The following is a 15,783-nucleotide window of genomic DNA, read 5'->3' on the forward strand; positions in this document are numbered from 1 at the left end:
GATTCTTGTGTCGGTGAAGGGTATTAGATAGTTGGTCTTGTAAGATCGTTGGTATATGGATTGGCGTGGCTGGGTGCGAGCGAAGAAGGTTCCTTATTTGAAGGAATATATAAAACTGAGAGGAGGGAACTTTATATTTTTCCTGCATTGAAGCGAGTGCTAGCCGTTGTCCGTTGTAGTAAGTCTGCTGCCGATTTAATCTCAGTGTTTGTCCGTATGTTGAGGGAGATTTCAGGGATGGAAAATGGTAATGTTGACCGGGGATTGGAATGATCTGACTATCTTGGGAAAGGAGGTCTTCTTTGAAACATGTTCTCCACCCTAGTATGGTCGCCTGTAGTGGGAGAGTGCATGGGCAGGACAAGTTAGTGGGGCGGCTAGAGAGGGACAGGAAATATAACTACCAGATTTGTGCCTAGTGAGATTCTAGTGATGGCCACGTTTTGTCATGATTAGTGTCAGAAATGCTATCTAGGGAGAGCACCTAGATGGTGAGTGAGGAGACTCAAAAGGCCATTCATGCTCCTTTGGGTAATATGCAAATAAGGGAGATGGAATAATTCATCCACAGTGCCACCTATTGATACTGTGGAGGTATTATTATTATTCCATCAGGATTAGTAGCGCATAGGTGTTTGATTTGGTCAATCACAAAGTTAGGTAGGCTTAGGCGGCCGTAGTTTTTATTTTTGGCAAGATAAACGAGTTTATTTGTTTGTGGAGGGAAGCGAAGGTTGTGATCAGAGGAAGGGAGGAATAAAATATGTATACACATAGAGGAGCGTTAGATTCTACTCAGACTGCATGTACTGATGTCCCTCTGCAGAATGTGGCACCCGTCCCACTCTACTCACTTTTTACCCTTATAGGTAACGCCCCTTTTTATTCAAATTTAACCCCAGACTGGAGGTTGCAGCCCCTTAACCTTAAAGGCTCCATCTCTGTAGTTCATGGCCGCTTTCTTCTGCTCAGTAAATGCACAGAGAGGTGACTTAGATTCTCCTCAGTATATACACAGAGGAGCGTTAGATTCTCCTCAGTATATACACGTAGAGGAAAGGTAGATTCTTCTCCATATACAAATCATTTCCTTAGGTTTTAAGGTTTCTGAGAAAAGAACTATTTCATGTATTGCAGATTTTTCACGCTTAAAATTGATTATTGAAGTTGCGACCCCTTTACATTTAGGATGCACTTGGCACTGAATAATCAAGTTGTGACCCCTTTACTTTTCCTATTTAGAAGCTAAAGAATGCTCCTGCCAAATTTCACGTTTGTACGACATCGGGAAGCTAGATAATTAGTGGCGAGTCAGTCAATCAGTCGTAAGCTAATGATCACTCCGGTTTAGTGAGTGTTAGGCCAGCTACACACGGGCGGATCGGATTCAACATGCGGAATCCTGTCATGGAATCTCACTCTGTACCTGCCTTTCTGAAATCTTCTCGGTACTGCAGATGGTCTACACCCGTCGGACATGCGCAGTACAGTTTTTTTTTTTTTTTAAAAGATGCCGCAAAATCCGCTACCTTTCCGCAATGTCAATGCAGAAGGGCCGAGGATCGGACGACTTCCATTGACTTCAATGGAAGGAATCCACGCAGAAATAGAACATTCTGCGTTTTTTGATTTCCGCTCGATTTTCAATAGCATGTTATGGGCGGTATTTGCCGTTGAAATCCGGAGGCGGACGCCCGCTCTGGATTCCTTATTACAAATACGCCCGTGTGCAGCCGGCCTTAGAATAATGTGAACATTTTTTCATGTCAGCAAATGCTCAAAGCAAGAATAGAGTGAGACGACAACCTTGGAATTCACAGCATTTCTAAAAACGAGGTAGTAATAAATTTCAATGCAACTTCATAGATGGAACTGATTGACTGGAATAAAACTCCTTATTACTAAATGATACAAGTAACGATGTTTTATCGAGGAAAGAACAAATTATACTGCCAAAGTAGCCATGCAGTTGATGTAAGGAATGTGCAAGATATGTCTTCTGCATGCAAGAGAGTCTTTGGACGCTTCTGGACCTGGTGCAATACTTCAGGAAGGAAATACCATCTGTACCGGCAAGGGTTAACTGCCTCTAAAATATGTTCGTTCAATTGCATGCTGCAATTTAGATTAGACAAAAAAGAAGGCTTCAAGAAGTGCTGCATTATGGGTATTTTATCACATTTTTATTCTATAGTTGGGCTATGAAGACGACACGGAGCATCAACATAAAGTTGTTTGAAAACAGCAACACAACCTTTTAATATTTTCAACCCACCCTAAAAAAATACATCGTAAATTAGAAGCGTAAAGGGGTCGCAACTTCAATGATCAATTCTAAGCGTGAAAAATCTGCAATACATGTCATTGTTCTTTTCTCAGAAACCTTAAAACCTATGGAAATGATTGGTATACTGAGGAGAATGTACCTCGCCTCTATGTGTATATACTGAGGAGAATCTACCTCACAGCTCTATGTGTATATACTGAGGAGAATCTACCTCACCTCTATGTGTATATACTGAGGAGAATCTACCTCACCTCTATGTGTATATACGGAGGAGAATCTACCTCCCCCCTATGTGTATATACTGAGGAGAATCTACCTCCCCCCTATGTGTATATACTGAGGAGAATCTACCTCACCTCTATGTGTATATACTGAGGAGAATCTACCTCACCTCTATGTGTATATACTGAGGAGAATCTACCTCACCTCTATGTGTATATACTGAGGAGAATCTACCTCACCTCTATGTGTATATACTGAGGAGAATCTCCCTCACCTCTATGTGTATATACTGAGGAGAATCTACCTCACCTCTATGTGTATATACTGAGGAGAATCTACCTCATCTCTATGTGTATATACTGAGGAGAATCTACCTCACCTCTATGTGTATATACTGAGGAGAATCTACCTCACACCTCTATGTGTATATACTGAGGAGAATCTACCTCACCTCTATGTGTATATACTGAGGAGAATCTACCTCACCTCTATGTGTATATACTGAGGAGAATCTACCTCACCTCTATGTGTATATACTGAGGAGAATGTACCTCACCTCTATGTGTATATACTGAGGAGAATGTACCTCACCTCTGTGTGTATATACTGAGGAGAATCTACCTCACCTCTATGAGTAGATACTGAGGAGAATGTACCTCACCTCTATGTGTATATACTGAGGAGAATCTACTTCCCCTCTACGTGTGTATACTGAGGAGAATGTACCTCACCTCTATGTGTCTATACTGAGGAGAATCTACCTCACCTCTATGTGTATATACTGAGGAGAATCTACCTCACACCTCTGTGTGTATATACTGAGGAGCATCTACCTCACCTCTGTGTGTATATACTGAGGAGCATCTACCTCACCTCTGTGTGTGTATATACTGAGGAGAATCTACCTCACCTCTATGTGTATATACTGAGGAGAATCTACCTCACCTCTATGTGTATATACTGAGGAGAATCTACCTCACCTCTATGTGTATATACTGAGCAGAATCTATCTCACTTCTATGTGTATATACTGAGGAGAATGTACCTCACCTCTATGTGTATATACTGAGGAGAATGTACCTCACCTCTATGTGTATATACTGAGGAGAATGTACCTCACCTCTATGTGTATATACTGAGGAGAATGTACCTCGCCTCTACGTGCATAAACTGAGGAGAATGTACCTCACCTCTCTGTGCCTATACTGAGGAGAATCTACCTCACCTCTCTGTGCCTATACTGAGGAGAATCTACCTCACCTCTCTGTGCATATACTGAGGAGAATCTACCTCACCTCTATGTGTATATACTGAGGAGAATCTACCTCACCTCTATGTGTATATACTGAGGAGAATCTACCTCACCTCTATGTGTATATACTGAGGAGAATCTACCTCACCTCTATGTGTATATCCTGAGGAGAATCTACCTCACCTCTATGTGTATATCCTGAGGAGAATCTACCTCACCTCTATGTGTATATACTGAGGAGAATCTACCTCACCTCTATGTGTATATACTGAGGAGAATCTACCTCACCTCTATGTGTATATACTGAGGAGAATCTACCTCACCTCTATGTGTATATACTGAGGAGAATCTACCTCACCTCTATGTGTATATACTGAGGAGAATCTACCTCACCTCTATGTGTATATACTGAGGAGAATCTACCTCACCTCTATGTGTATATACTGAGGAGAATCTAAGTCACACCTGTGTGCCTTTACTAAGTAGAAGAAAGCAGCCATGAACTGCAAGGATTGAGCTTTTAAGGCTTAGGGGCTGCAACCTCCAGTCTGGGGGTAAATTTGTAAATGCAGTCTGAGGAGAACAGGTGAACACCTGTACCAAATTAACCCAGGCAAAGCCGTGCATATCAGCTTGTGTGTGTGTGTGTATATATATTATACACACACACCATTAAGAACTATTTAGTGCAGTTGATGGAAGGACCACTGGCTCATCATCAACAGAAGGGACTATGTTATTTGACCCATAAACCAGCCAATCAACTTTGAAGCAATTCCAGGCCCCGTGATTGATGATCCTGACAAAGCATGGAATGACCGTCGTTCCTTAGTTCTGTCCAACTCTATTTATGAGTTTACTGGTTCAATAAGGGAAGGAAAATGCACAAGATTGTATGGATTTCTTGGGAGCTGCTCAGCCCGGTAGAATGGGTCATTGGAGGTGGTTGACTAAAGCTGGCAGGCTTCTTGCTTGTATGCGACCGATGACAAACCGACCAATATTGTAAAACGTTTAGTCAGATTTATAGTGAACTTCTGTGCACCAATATGGTTCCATCTTAACCCCTTGAGTGGCGGGTTTCTTACCCCCCTATCAGACCCACCAGGGCAGGTTCTTTAAATGGTCTAATCATTTAATTTCAACTCATTTTCCAGTCACCATAACTTCTTCATTTTTCCTTTGACACGGCCATATGAGGGCTTGTTTTTTGCGGGACAAGCTGTACTTTTTGATGGCATCATTTTTGGGTATATATAATGTATTGCATAACTTTTGTAAAAAAATTTGTAGGGAGATTGGGGGAAAAAAAGAAATTCTGCCATTTGTATTTTGGATTTCATTTTTTATGGCGTTCAGCGTGCAGAATAAATAGTGTGATAACGTTATTCTCTGAGTCACACGATTCCGGCGATACCAAGTTTATACAGGGGCTTTATGTTTTACTGTTTTTGTACATTTAACCCCTTCTCGCTCCAGGACGTACCGTTACGTCCCGGGAGCCTGGTACTTCCCGCAAAAGGACGTACCGGTACGTCCTGGAGATAGCACGGGATCACATAAGATCCCGCGCTATCCCGCAGCGGGAGCCGGCTGTCAGTCACAGCCGGCGTCCCGCTCCAACAGCGGGGGGACATCGGAGATGCGCCCGCCGCTGTTAACCCCTTCCCTGCCGATCTAAGTAGATCGCGGCAGGGAAAGAGTTCACAGAGGGATCGCGATCCCTGTGTGTCCCCGGCCGGAACTCGCGATGTTATCGCGAGAGCCCGGCCTGTCACCATGGCAACAGGACGCCAGACACTGGCGTCCTGTATTGCCTGTGCCTATAATCGCTGTACAAGCGATAAGGCATGGCAGAGCAGTAGCTCTGCCATGCCTTATGACAGCGATCATAGGCACAGTGATGTAAGTCCCTCAGAGGGACTCAAATAGTATAAAAACAAGAAAAGAAAAGTGTAAAAAAAAGAAAAATGTAAAAAAAAAATGTAAAAAAAAACCCTTTTTTATGCTTTTTCTAATATTAGCATAAAAAAAGGGAAAAAAAAACTAAAACCCCACATATTGGATATTGACGCGTCCGTAACGACGTGTACAAAAAGTTGAACACGCTTTTTATTTTGTACGACAAAAAGCGTTTAAAAAAAACGCTAAAAAACAGAGGCAAATTTTTAGCATTTTGCCTCACAAAAAATGCAATAAAAGTGATCAAAAAAGCCGTACATTTCCCAAAATGGTACCAATAAAAACTACAGCTCGTCTCGCAAAAAATAAGCCCTTAAAGAGCTCCGTACATAGAAAAATAAAAAAGTTACATGACTTTGAATGCAGCTATAGAGAAAAAAAAAAGATTTCCAAAAAAAGGGGGTTTTATTGCAAAAAAGTGTAAAAACCTAAAAAAAATATAACAATTTTGGTATCGTTGTTACCGTACCAACCCGCAGAAAAAATTTAGTGTGTCATTTATGCTGCATGATTAACGCCGTAAAAAAAAATAAAAAATCTATGTCAGAATTGATGCGTTTTCTCTCCCTGTTATCATTAAAAAATAAAAATAAAAATTTTACGATATTGTCTATATACCCAAAAGTGGCACCGATAAAAACTACAGATCGCCACGCAAAAAAACAAGCCCTCATACGGCCGCGTCCACGGAAAAATAAAAAAGTTATGGCTTTTGAAAAATGGAGATGGAAAAATACCAAAAAATCGCTTGGTCCTCAACACCAAAATAGGCCGTGTCATTAAGGGGTTAAAACATTTTTTTTCTTAAAGGTTTGCTTTTGTGTCGCCACATTCCAAAAGCCGTATTAATGTTATTTCCCATTACCAGAGCTCTAGAAGGCCTTGTTATAGCAGGATGAACTCATTAAGTCTTCATTAATCACATTTTTTGGTACATGTAACATTTTCATCACTTTTTATTCAATTTTTTTCTAGTGGCAAGATTAACAAAATCTGTAATTCTGGCATGTTTTTCATTTTATTTTTCACTGCATTCTCTGAGCAGTATAAATAATGTATTAACCCCTTCCCGCCCCATGTTGTAAGGGTAAATCATGGGAGCGGGGTACTTCCTGCAAGATGACGTACCCTTACGTCATAGGGATAGCGCGAGATCATAGCAGATCTTGCGCTATCCTGCAGCAGGAGCCGGCTGTCACTAGTAGCCGGCGCCCCGATGCCCCCCCTCCCCCCGTGCTGTTAACCACTTCCCTGCCGCGATCTAAGTAGATCTAACATCGAGAGGGCCTGGCTGGTTTGCTATGGCAACAGGACACCAGATACCGGCGTCCTGTATTGCCATAGCCTGTGATCGCTATAGTAAGCGATAAGGCATGGCAGGAGAGAAGTCCTGCAATGCCTTATCGTAACGATCTACAGTCCTGCTGTGTAAGTCCCTCAGAGGGACACAGATGGTGTAAAAATAAGAGCAAAATAAAGTACAAAAAATAAAAATGTAAAAAAAAAAAGTAATGAGTTTGATGGGAATAAAACTCCTATTACTAAATGACTGAAGTCAGGAGGTTTTATTTCACTACAGAACAACTTTAGGCCGGCTGCAGATGATCGGGCCGGCTGCACACGGTGGGAGCCCGCAGCAGAACCTGACCCTGTGTCCAGCCGGCATCCGTGCCTACCTGTCTTATCTTTCCTGCACTGTGTGTGGTACTTGTGAGGTGGGGTGTCACCCATTCATCCCCGGAGGGCGGATTGCTGATTATTAGGATGTCGTCAATAGGTTTCTATCATCAGGTATAACACGGGTTTTTCCTTCTATCTCAGACTGGAATCCTCACTATGGCAGAAGGGCTGCCCAAAGATGCCAAGGAGGCAGTACTGATGGCCAGTGACTCTCTACCAGAAGGAACGCCGCAAATTCGAGGATATGACTTCAATCGCGGGGTGAACTATGAGGCTCTGCTGCAGAGCTACCTCACTACGGGATTTCAGGCCACCAACTTCGGGCAGGCGGTGCAAGAGATCAACAACATGGTGAGCGGCTACAACCAGGGGATGGGGCATCTGACTGGTGGCATCAAGAGATCGGGGCAAGTAATATGCTTATGATGTACTCGGGTACCCCGCAATCGGCACCATTTTTCTCACCTTTTTGGCCCTGGATCTCCCATGATGCCACGTAATGACTGCAACATTATGCCCATATATTGTGGCTGAGAAGTCCGGGAGCACAAAGTTACATAACTTTTCACTGCTTGCTGTCAGTAAATGGGGACATTCTTGTTCTCATTCAGAGGCTGAAAACCCACTTGGTCCTAAAACTTCTCACAGCTGGGGGTTTGTAACAGTTGCAGTCAGTCTAGACCAGGGGTGTCAAACTCATTTTTACCGAGGGCCACGTCAGGCCTATGGTGACCTTCAAAGGGCCAACTGTAAGACAGTATATTAAGGCCTCGTTCACACAAGCGTATATGCAGTGAATAGAAGCCATTGATTTCAATGGGTTCATTCACATGATGTATATTTTCACACAGCATGACCTATTTTGTTGTGTCCTACGCACCCCAATAGGCCATTGAAGTGAATGGGCCGCGCAAATATGTGGTGAATGCGCAGGAAACCTATGTATTCACTATACATTTGCGCACCATTTCAGTGGGCCCATCTGTGTTTTTTGCGTGCCCAAATATGCAGGCATACGCGATTTTCAATTTCGCAAATACGCAACGTATTTGTGCGACCGAAATACGATTACGCCCGTGTGAACGAGCCCTAATAGTGACCCCTATAGTGGTCGCAGTAGTCATAGTGACTCTCATAGAGGCCCCATTAGTAATAGGGAGCCCCACAGTGGCCCCATTAGTAATAGCGAGCCCCACAGTGACCCCAGTAGTAGCAGGGTACCCCACAGTGGCCCCAGTAGTAATAGTAACCCCCACAGTGGCTCCAGTAGTAATAGTAACCCCCACACTAATATATACCCCCGCACAAGTAATACCCCCTCAGCAACATCATCCCCAGCAGCAGTGATATTAACCCCCCCAGCAGCAGTGATATTAACCCCCCCAGCAGCAGTGATATTAACCCCCCCAGCAGCAGTGATATTGACCCCCCCCCAGCAGCAGTGATATTGACCCCCCCAGCAGCAGTGATATTGACCCCCCCAGCAGCAGTGATATTGACCCCCCCAGCAGCAGTGATATTGACCCCCCCAGCAGCAGTGATATTGACCCCCCCAGCAGCAGTGATATTGACCCCCCCAGCAGCAGTGATATTGACCCCCCCAGCAGCAGTGATATTGACCCCCCCAGCAGCAGTGATATTAACCCCCCCAGCAGCAGTGATATTAACCCCCCCAGCAGCAGTGATATTAACCCCCCCAGCAGCAGTGATATTAACCCCCCCAGCAGCAGTGATATTAACCCCCCCAGCAGCAGTGATATTAACCCCCCCAGCAGCAGTGATATTAACCCCCCCAGCAGCAGTGATATTAACCCCCCCAGCAGCAGTGATATTAACCCCCCCAGCAGCAGTGATATTAACCCCCCCAGCAGCAGTGATATTAACCCCCCCAGCAGCAGTGATATTAACCCCCCCAGCAGCAGTGATATTAACCCCCCCAGCAGCAGTGATATTAACCCCCCCAGCAGCAGTGATATTAACCCCCCCAGCAGCAGTGATATTAACCCCCCCAGCAGCAGTGATATTAACCCCCCCAGAAGCAGTGATATTAACCCCCCCAGAAGCAGTGATATTAACCCCCCCAGAAGCAGTGATATTAACCCCCCCAGAAGCAGTGATATTAACCCCCCCCTAGCAGCAGTGATTTTACCCCCCCCCCCAGCAGCAGTGATATTACCCCCCCCCCCCAGCAGCAGTGATATTACCCCCCCCCCCAGCAGCAGTGATATTAACCCCCCCCCCCAGCAGCAGTGATATTAACCCCCCCCCCAGCAGCAGTGATATTAACCCCCCCCAGCAGCAGTGATATTAACCCCCCCCAGCAGCAGTGATATTAACCCCCCCCAGCAGCAGTGATATTAACCCCCCCCAGCAGCAGTGATATTAACCCCCCCCCAGCAGCAGTGATATTAACCCCCCCCAGCAGCAGTGATATTAACCCCCCCAGCAGCAGTGATATTAACCCCCCCCAGCAGCAGTGATATTAACCCCCCCCAGCAGCAGTGATATTAACCCCCCCCCAGCAGCAGTGATATTAACCCCCCCCCCCCCCCAGCAGCAGTGATATTAACCCCCCCCAGCAGCAGTGATATCAACCCCCCCCCCAGCAGCAGTGATATTAACCCCCCCCAGCAGCAGTGATATTAACCCCCCCCCAGCAGCAGTGATATTAACCCCCCCCAGCAGCAGTGATATTAACCCCCCCCCAGCAGCAGTGATATTAACCCCCCCCAGCAGCAGTGATATTAACCCCCCCCAGCAGCAGTGATATTAACCCCCCCCAGCAGCAGTGATATTAACCCCCCCCAGCAGCAGTGATATTAACCCCCCCCAGCAGCAGTGATATTAACCCCCCCCAGCAGCAGTGATATTAACCCCCCCCAGCAGCAGTGATATTAACCCCCCCCAGCAGCAGTGATATTAACCCCCCCCCAGCAGCAGTGATATTAACCCCCCCCCAGCAGCAGTGATATTAACCCCCCCCCAGCAGCAGTGATATTAACCCCCCCCAGCAGCAGTGATATTAACCCCCCCCAGCAGCAGTGATATTAACCCCCCCCCAGCAGCAGTGATATTAACCCCCCCCCCAGCAGCAGTGATATTAACCCCCCCCCAGCAGCACTGATATTAACCCCCCCCCAGCAGCAGTGATATTAACCCCCCCCCAGCAGCAGTGATATTAACCCCCCCCCAGCAGCAGTGATATTAACCCCCCCCCAGCAGCAGTGATATTAACCCCCCCCCAGCAGCAGTGATATAAATTAACCCCCCCAGCAGCAGTGATATAAATTAACCCCCCCAGCAGCAGTGATATAAATTAACCCCCCCAGCAGCAGTGATATAAATTAACCCCCCCCAGCAGCAGTGATATAAATTAACCCCCCCCCCCAGCAGCAGTGATATTAATTAACCCCCCCCAGCAGCAGTGATATTAATTAACCCCCCCCCCCAGCAGCAGTGATATTAATTAACCCCCCCCAGCAGCAGTGATATTAATTAACCCCCCCCAGCAGCAGTGATATTAATTAACCCCCCCCCCAGCAGCAGTGATATTAATTAACCCCCCCCCCAGCAGCAGTGATATTAATTAACCCCCCCCCCAGCAGCAGTGATATTAATTAACCCCCCCCCCAGCAGCAGTGATATTAATTAACCCCCCCCAGCAGCAGTGATATTAATTAACCCCCCCCAGCAGCAGTGATATTAATTAACCCCCCCCCCCAGCAGCAGTGATATTAATTAACCCCCCCCCCCAGCAGCAGTGATATTAATTAACCCCCCCCCCAGCAGCAGTGATATTGATTAACCCCCCCCAGCAGCAGTGATATTGATTAACCCCCCCAGCAGCAGTGATATTGATTAACCCCCCCAGCAGCAGTGATATTGATTAACCCCCCAGCAGCAGTGATATTGATTAACCCCCCAGCAGCAGTGATATTGATTAACCCCCCAGAGCAGTGATATTGATTAACCCCCCCCCCCCCAGCAGCAGTAATATTGAATTACCCCCCCCCCCCAGCAGCAGTAATATTAATTACCCCCCCCCCCCCAGCAGCAGTAATATTAATTACCCCCCCCCCCCAGCAGCAGTAATATTAATTACCCCCCCCCCAGCAGCAGTAATATTAATTACCCCCCCCCCCCAGCAGCAGTAATATTAATTACCCCCCCCCAGCAGCAGTAATATTAATTACCCCCCCCCCAGCAGCAGTAATAATTACCCCCCCCCAGCAGCAGTAATAATTACCCCCCCCCCAGCAGCAGTAATAATTACCCCCCCCCAGCAGCAGTAATAATTACCCCCCCCCCAGCAGCAGTAATATTAATTACCCCCCCCCCCAGCAGCAGTAATATTAATTACCCCCCCCCCAGCAGCAGTAATATTAATTACCCCCCCCCAGCAGCAGTAATATTAATTACCCCCCCCCAGCAGCAGTAATATTAATTAGCCCCCCCCAGCAGCAGTAATATTAATTACCCCCCCCCCCAGCAGCAGTAATATTAATTACCCCCCCCCCCCCAGCAGCAGTCATATTAATTTACCCCCCCAGCAGCAGTCATATTAATTTACCCCCCCCCCTGCAGCAGTCATATTCATTTACCCCCCCCCCCAGCAGCAGTCATATTAATTTACCCCCCCCCCAGCAGCAGTCATATTCATTTACCCCCCCCCCCCCCCAGCAGCAGTCATATTAATTTACCCCCCCCCCCCCAGCAGCAGTCATATTAATTTACCCCCCCCCAGCAGTAATATTAATTAACCCCCCCCCCCCCCCCGCAGCAGTAATATTAACCCCACCCCCCCCAGCAGCAGTAGTAATATTAACCCCTTCCAGCACCAATATTAACCCTCCCCCAACCCTTATACTTACCTGCTCCCTGCAGTCAGCGCCGCTCTCCTTCTGCTCGCGCTGATCCCGGCTACACTCTGACAACAGTGTGTGCGCTTGGCATGCTTCCTCCCTGAGTCCTCTCCTGCGGAACTGAAGAGCAGGGGACTCGGGGAGGAGGATCCTGGCTGCATGCACACTGACGTCAGTGTGAGCTGGGAACAGCGGTAATCGCGCTATTAACAGCGGGGAGCTGCGGCACCCCAGCTGGTAATCGTTGCAGTGGTGAGTGGTGTCGGCACGCCGCGGCCCACATAACATGAGGCAGCGGGCCGGATTCGGCCCGCGGGCCTTGTGTTTGACACATGTGGTCTAGCCAATCCTTTGTTAGTTGAACAGGCTGATACATTGTATAAAAGTATAAGGACAGGTCTTTGTAAGATAATTATCATTGTTACAAACCCTCAGCTGTGAGATGTATTATTTCTATACAGGTTTTTAGCCTCTGGTATAAATAAGAATGTTTTTGTTCACTGACAGCAAGCAGAAATAGTATAGAACTGAAACACAAGCCATATCAGAAAGTTGAGAACTTTTATTTCAGTCTGGAAGAGTTAATTTGGGAGTTTGAGAAGCGTAATGTTACGTGTTCCCTTTCGCACAGATTGACGCCAAGGTTTCCTCCGCTGACGGATGTACAATCTTGCTGGGATACACCTCCAACCTGATCAGCTCTGGAGTGCGGGAGACCCTCCGATACCTGGCAGAGCACAAGATGGTGAGCGCTAATCCTTCATGGATCTTCGTGTGTGTCCTGAACTGTGAAACTGAGCAGACAGGACATTCTGGGACTTCTAGTCCGACAGGTTGTAGGGGAATATCTCTAGGTGACTCTTGTCTTATCTGTCCAGGTCGATATCATTGTCACTACAGCTGGAGGTATAGAGGAGGATCTGATCAAATGCCTCGCTCCTACTTACCTCGGAGACTTCAGCCTGAAGGGGGCAGAGCTGAGGTCTAAGGGCATCAATAGGTGAGCAGACATCACAGTGGGCAGTCGGGGTCAACCCTGCTGTTACTGATCACCCGCCGTCTCGTCTCACTTTCAGGATCGGTAATCTCCTGGTTCCCAATAATAATTACTGCCTGTTTGAGGACTGGATAACGCCGATATTAGACCAGATGGTGCTGGAACAAGACACCGAGGTGAGGGCAAGATGGACGCCGGCGCAGTGTATGAGATTAGATGATGAGGGACTTCACCCAACCACAGTTTTCCTTCTCCATCGCAGGGGACTAAGTGGACTCCATCCAAGATGATCGCCCGCCTAGGAAAGGAAATCAATCACCCAGATTCTGTGTATTATTGGGCCCATAAGGTAACCGCCAAAATACAACATAGGTTACGATGCAGAGTTTGTTCCTTCTACCATGGTGGTCACAGAGACAGGAGGGAGGAGCTACATGACATGGAGTGTGCCTCTCCCACCACAAGGTCACACAGATAGGGAGGGAGGAGCTACATGACATGGAGTGTGCCTCTCCCACCACAAGGTCACACAGATAGGGAGGGAGGAGCTACATGACATGGAGTCTGCTGCTCCTATCACAGGGTCACACAGATAGGGAGGGAGGAGCTACATGACATGGAGTGTGCCTCTCCCACCACAGGGTCACACAAATGGGGAGGGAGAAGCTACATGACATGAAGTCTGCTGCTCCTATCACAGGGTCACACAGACAGGGAGGGAGGAGCTACATGACATGGAGTCTGCCCCTCCCACCACAGGGTCACACAAACAGGGAGGGAGGAGCTACATGACATGGAGTCTGCCCCTCCCACCACAGTGTCACACAAGCAGGGAGGGAGGAGCTACATGACATGGAGTCTGCCCCTCCCACCACAGGGTCACACAAACAGGGAGGGAGGAGCTACATGACATGGAGTCTGCCCCTCCCACCACAGGGTCACACAGACAGGGAGGGAGGAGCTATATTACATGGAGTCTGCCCCTCCTACCACAGGATCACACAAACAAAAGGTAGAAGCAATGTGACATGGATTCTGCCCCTCCCACCACAGGGTCACACAGACAGGAGGGAGGAACTACATGACACGTCTGCGCCTCCCCCCATAGGGTCACACAAGAGGGAGGAGCTACATGTCATGAAGTTTGCGATTACCATCACAGGGTCACATAAACATGGAGGAGCTACATAACATGGAGTCTGCCCCTCCCACCACAGGGTCACACAAACAAAAGGGAGGGAGGAGCTATATGGCATGGAGTCTAGCCCCTCCCACCACAGTGTCACTCAAAAGGGAGGAGCTACATGACAGAGTCTGCTCCTCCCACCACAGGGTGACAAGGGGAGAAGCAATGTGACATGGAGTCTGCTGCTCCCACCATAGGGTGAAAAGAGGGAGGAGTTAAGGGACAGAATCTGCCCCTCTGACCACAGGACAGGAGGGAGGAGGAGCTATGTGACAAGGAGCCTACCTCTCCTACCACAGCGCGACACAGGAGGGAGGAGGAGCTATGTGACAAGGAGTCTGCCCCTCCCACCACAGGGTGACATAGTCAAGAGGGAGGAGTTGTGACAGTGCCCCTCCCACCATAGGGTGACACACAGAAGGGTGGAGCTATTTCCCTCCTAGCACTGATGATGACTTTCTCTCTGACAGAACAATATTCCGGTGTACAGCCCGGCAATCACAGACGGGTCGTTGGGGGATATGCTGTATTTTCACTCCTACAAGAACCCGGGATTGAGACTGGACATTGTGGAAGGTGATATACTGTTATTATAGAATGTGCCCGTTATTAGACTGCAGGACATTCCCTGGCGCTGCCCTCCGCATCCATCAGTAGGATATGATGCTGTGCATAGCAGCCTATATTCTGCTGAGGGAGGAGCGGACGTCGGGGATACCTCACCCCAGACGTCGGGGATACCTCACCCCGCTCTCACTTGTAGTATCATGGAGGGAGTCCAGCTTCTAGAATGGCTTGTCTAACAATATAAGTTGGCCCGTCTAATGTCTTGAAGGAAGAAGTAACATAAGCAGTCGAGGAGCTCGTACTGGTATTTGTGAGGTGCCCGGTGCAGATCCTCAGAGGACGGGCGTCACCCTTGGCTCCCCATACACTAAGGATCATTGTTTCTGTCCTTTCCCCATCAGATATTCGGCGGCTGAATTCTGCTGTGGTCTTTGCTAAGAAGACAGGAATGATTATCCTGGGGGGCGGACTGGTGAAACATCACATCTGCAACGCCAACCTCATGGTAAGTGTAGACTGGCGCTATAAGAGAGGGCAGACTGGAGATGGTCATGAAACCCCCGTGAGCCTCTGTGACGTCACATTATAGGGCGGTCAGGGGTCATTGGGTTTTCAGGTATCATCCTGTCCCACAATCCCCGTCTGCTGAATCCAACCAACATGTCAGATGTCACTGGATTATATACAGTGAACGGCCCTTTATCAGACCCCCCCGCCCGCTCACGATTGGCGCTTCCCTGTATGGAGATTCTCCCCGTGACCCCGGAG

General features: G+C 47.6%; 1 protein-coding gene across 2 annotated transcripts in view; it reads left to right on the forward strand.

The window, feature by feature from the left end:
* DHPS (deoxyhypusine synthase) overlaps positions 1-15,783 on the forward strand; it is a 51,276-nt gene that overhangs the window by 30,868 nt on the left and 4,625 nt on the right. For both annotated transcript variants that reach the window (XM_066593697.1, XM_066593696.1), the window contains exons 2-8: positions 7,545-7,754; positions 12,897-13,010; positions 13,144-13,265; positions 13,342-13,438; positions 13,525-13,611; positions 14,919-15,024; positions 15,417-15,520. In XM_066593697.1, the coding sequence (XP_066449794.1) occupies positions 7,560-7,754; positions 12,897-13,010; positions 13,144-13,265; positions 13,342-13,438; positions 13,525-13,611; positions 14,919-15,024; positions 15,417-15,520 (825 nt within the window). In that variant the 5' untranslated portion in view covers positions 7,545-7,559. The remainder of the gene's footprint in view (positions 1-7,544; positions 7,755-12,896; positions 13,011-13,143; positions 13,266-13,341; positions 13,439-13,524; positions 13,612-14,918; positions 15,025-15,416; positions 15,521-15,783) is intronic.

This window comes from Eleutherodactylus coqui, chromosome 2 (assembly GCF_035609145.1).
Source record: "Eleutherodactylus coqui strain aEleCoq1 chromosome 2, aEleCoq1.hap1, whole genome shotgun sequence".
NCBI lineage: Eukaryota > Metazoa > Chordata > Amphibia > Anura > Eleutherodactylidae > Eleutherodactylus > Eleutherodactylus coqui.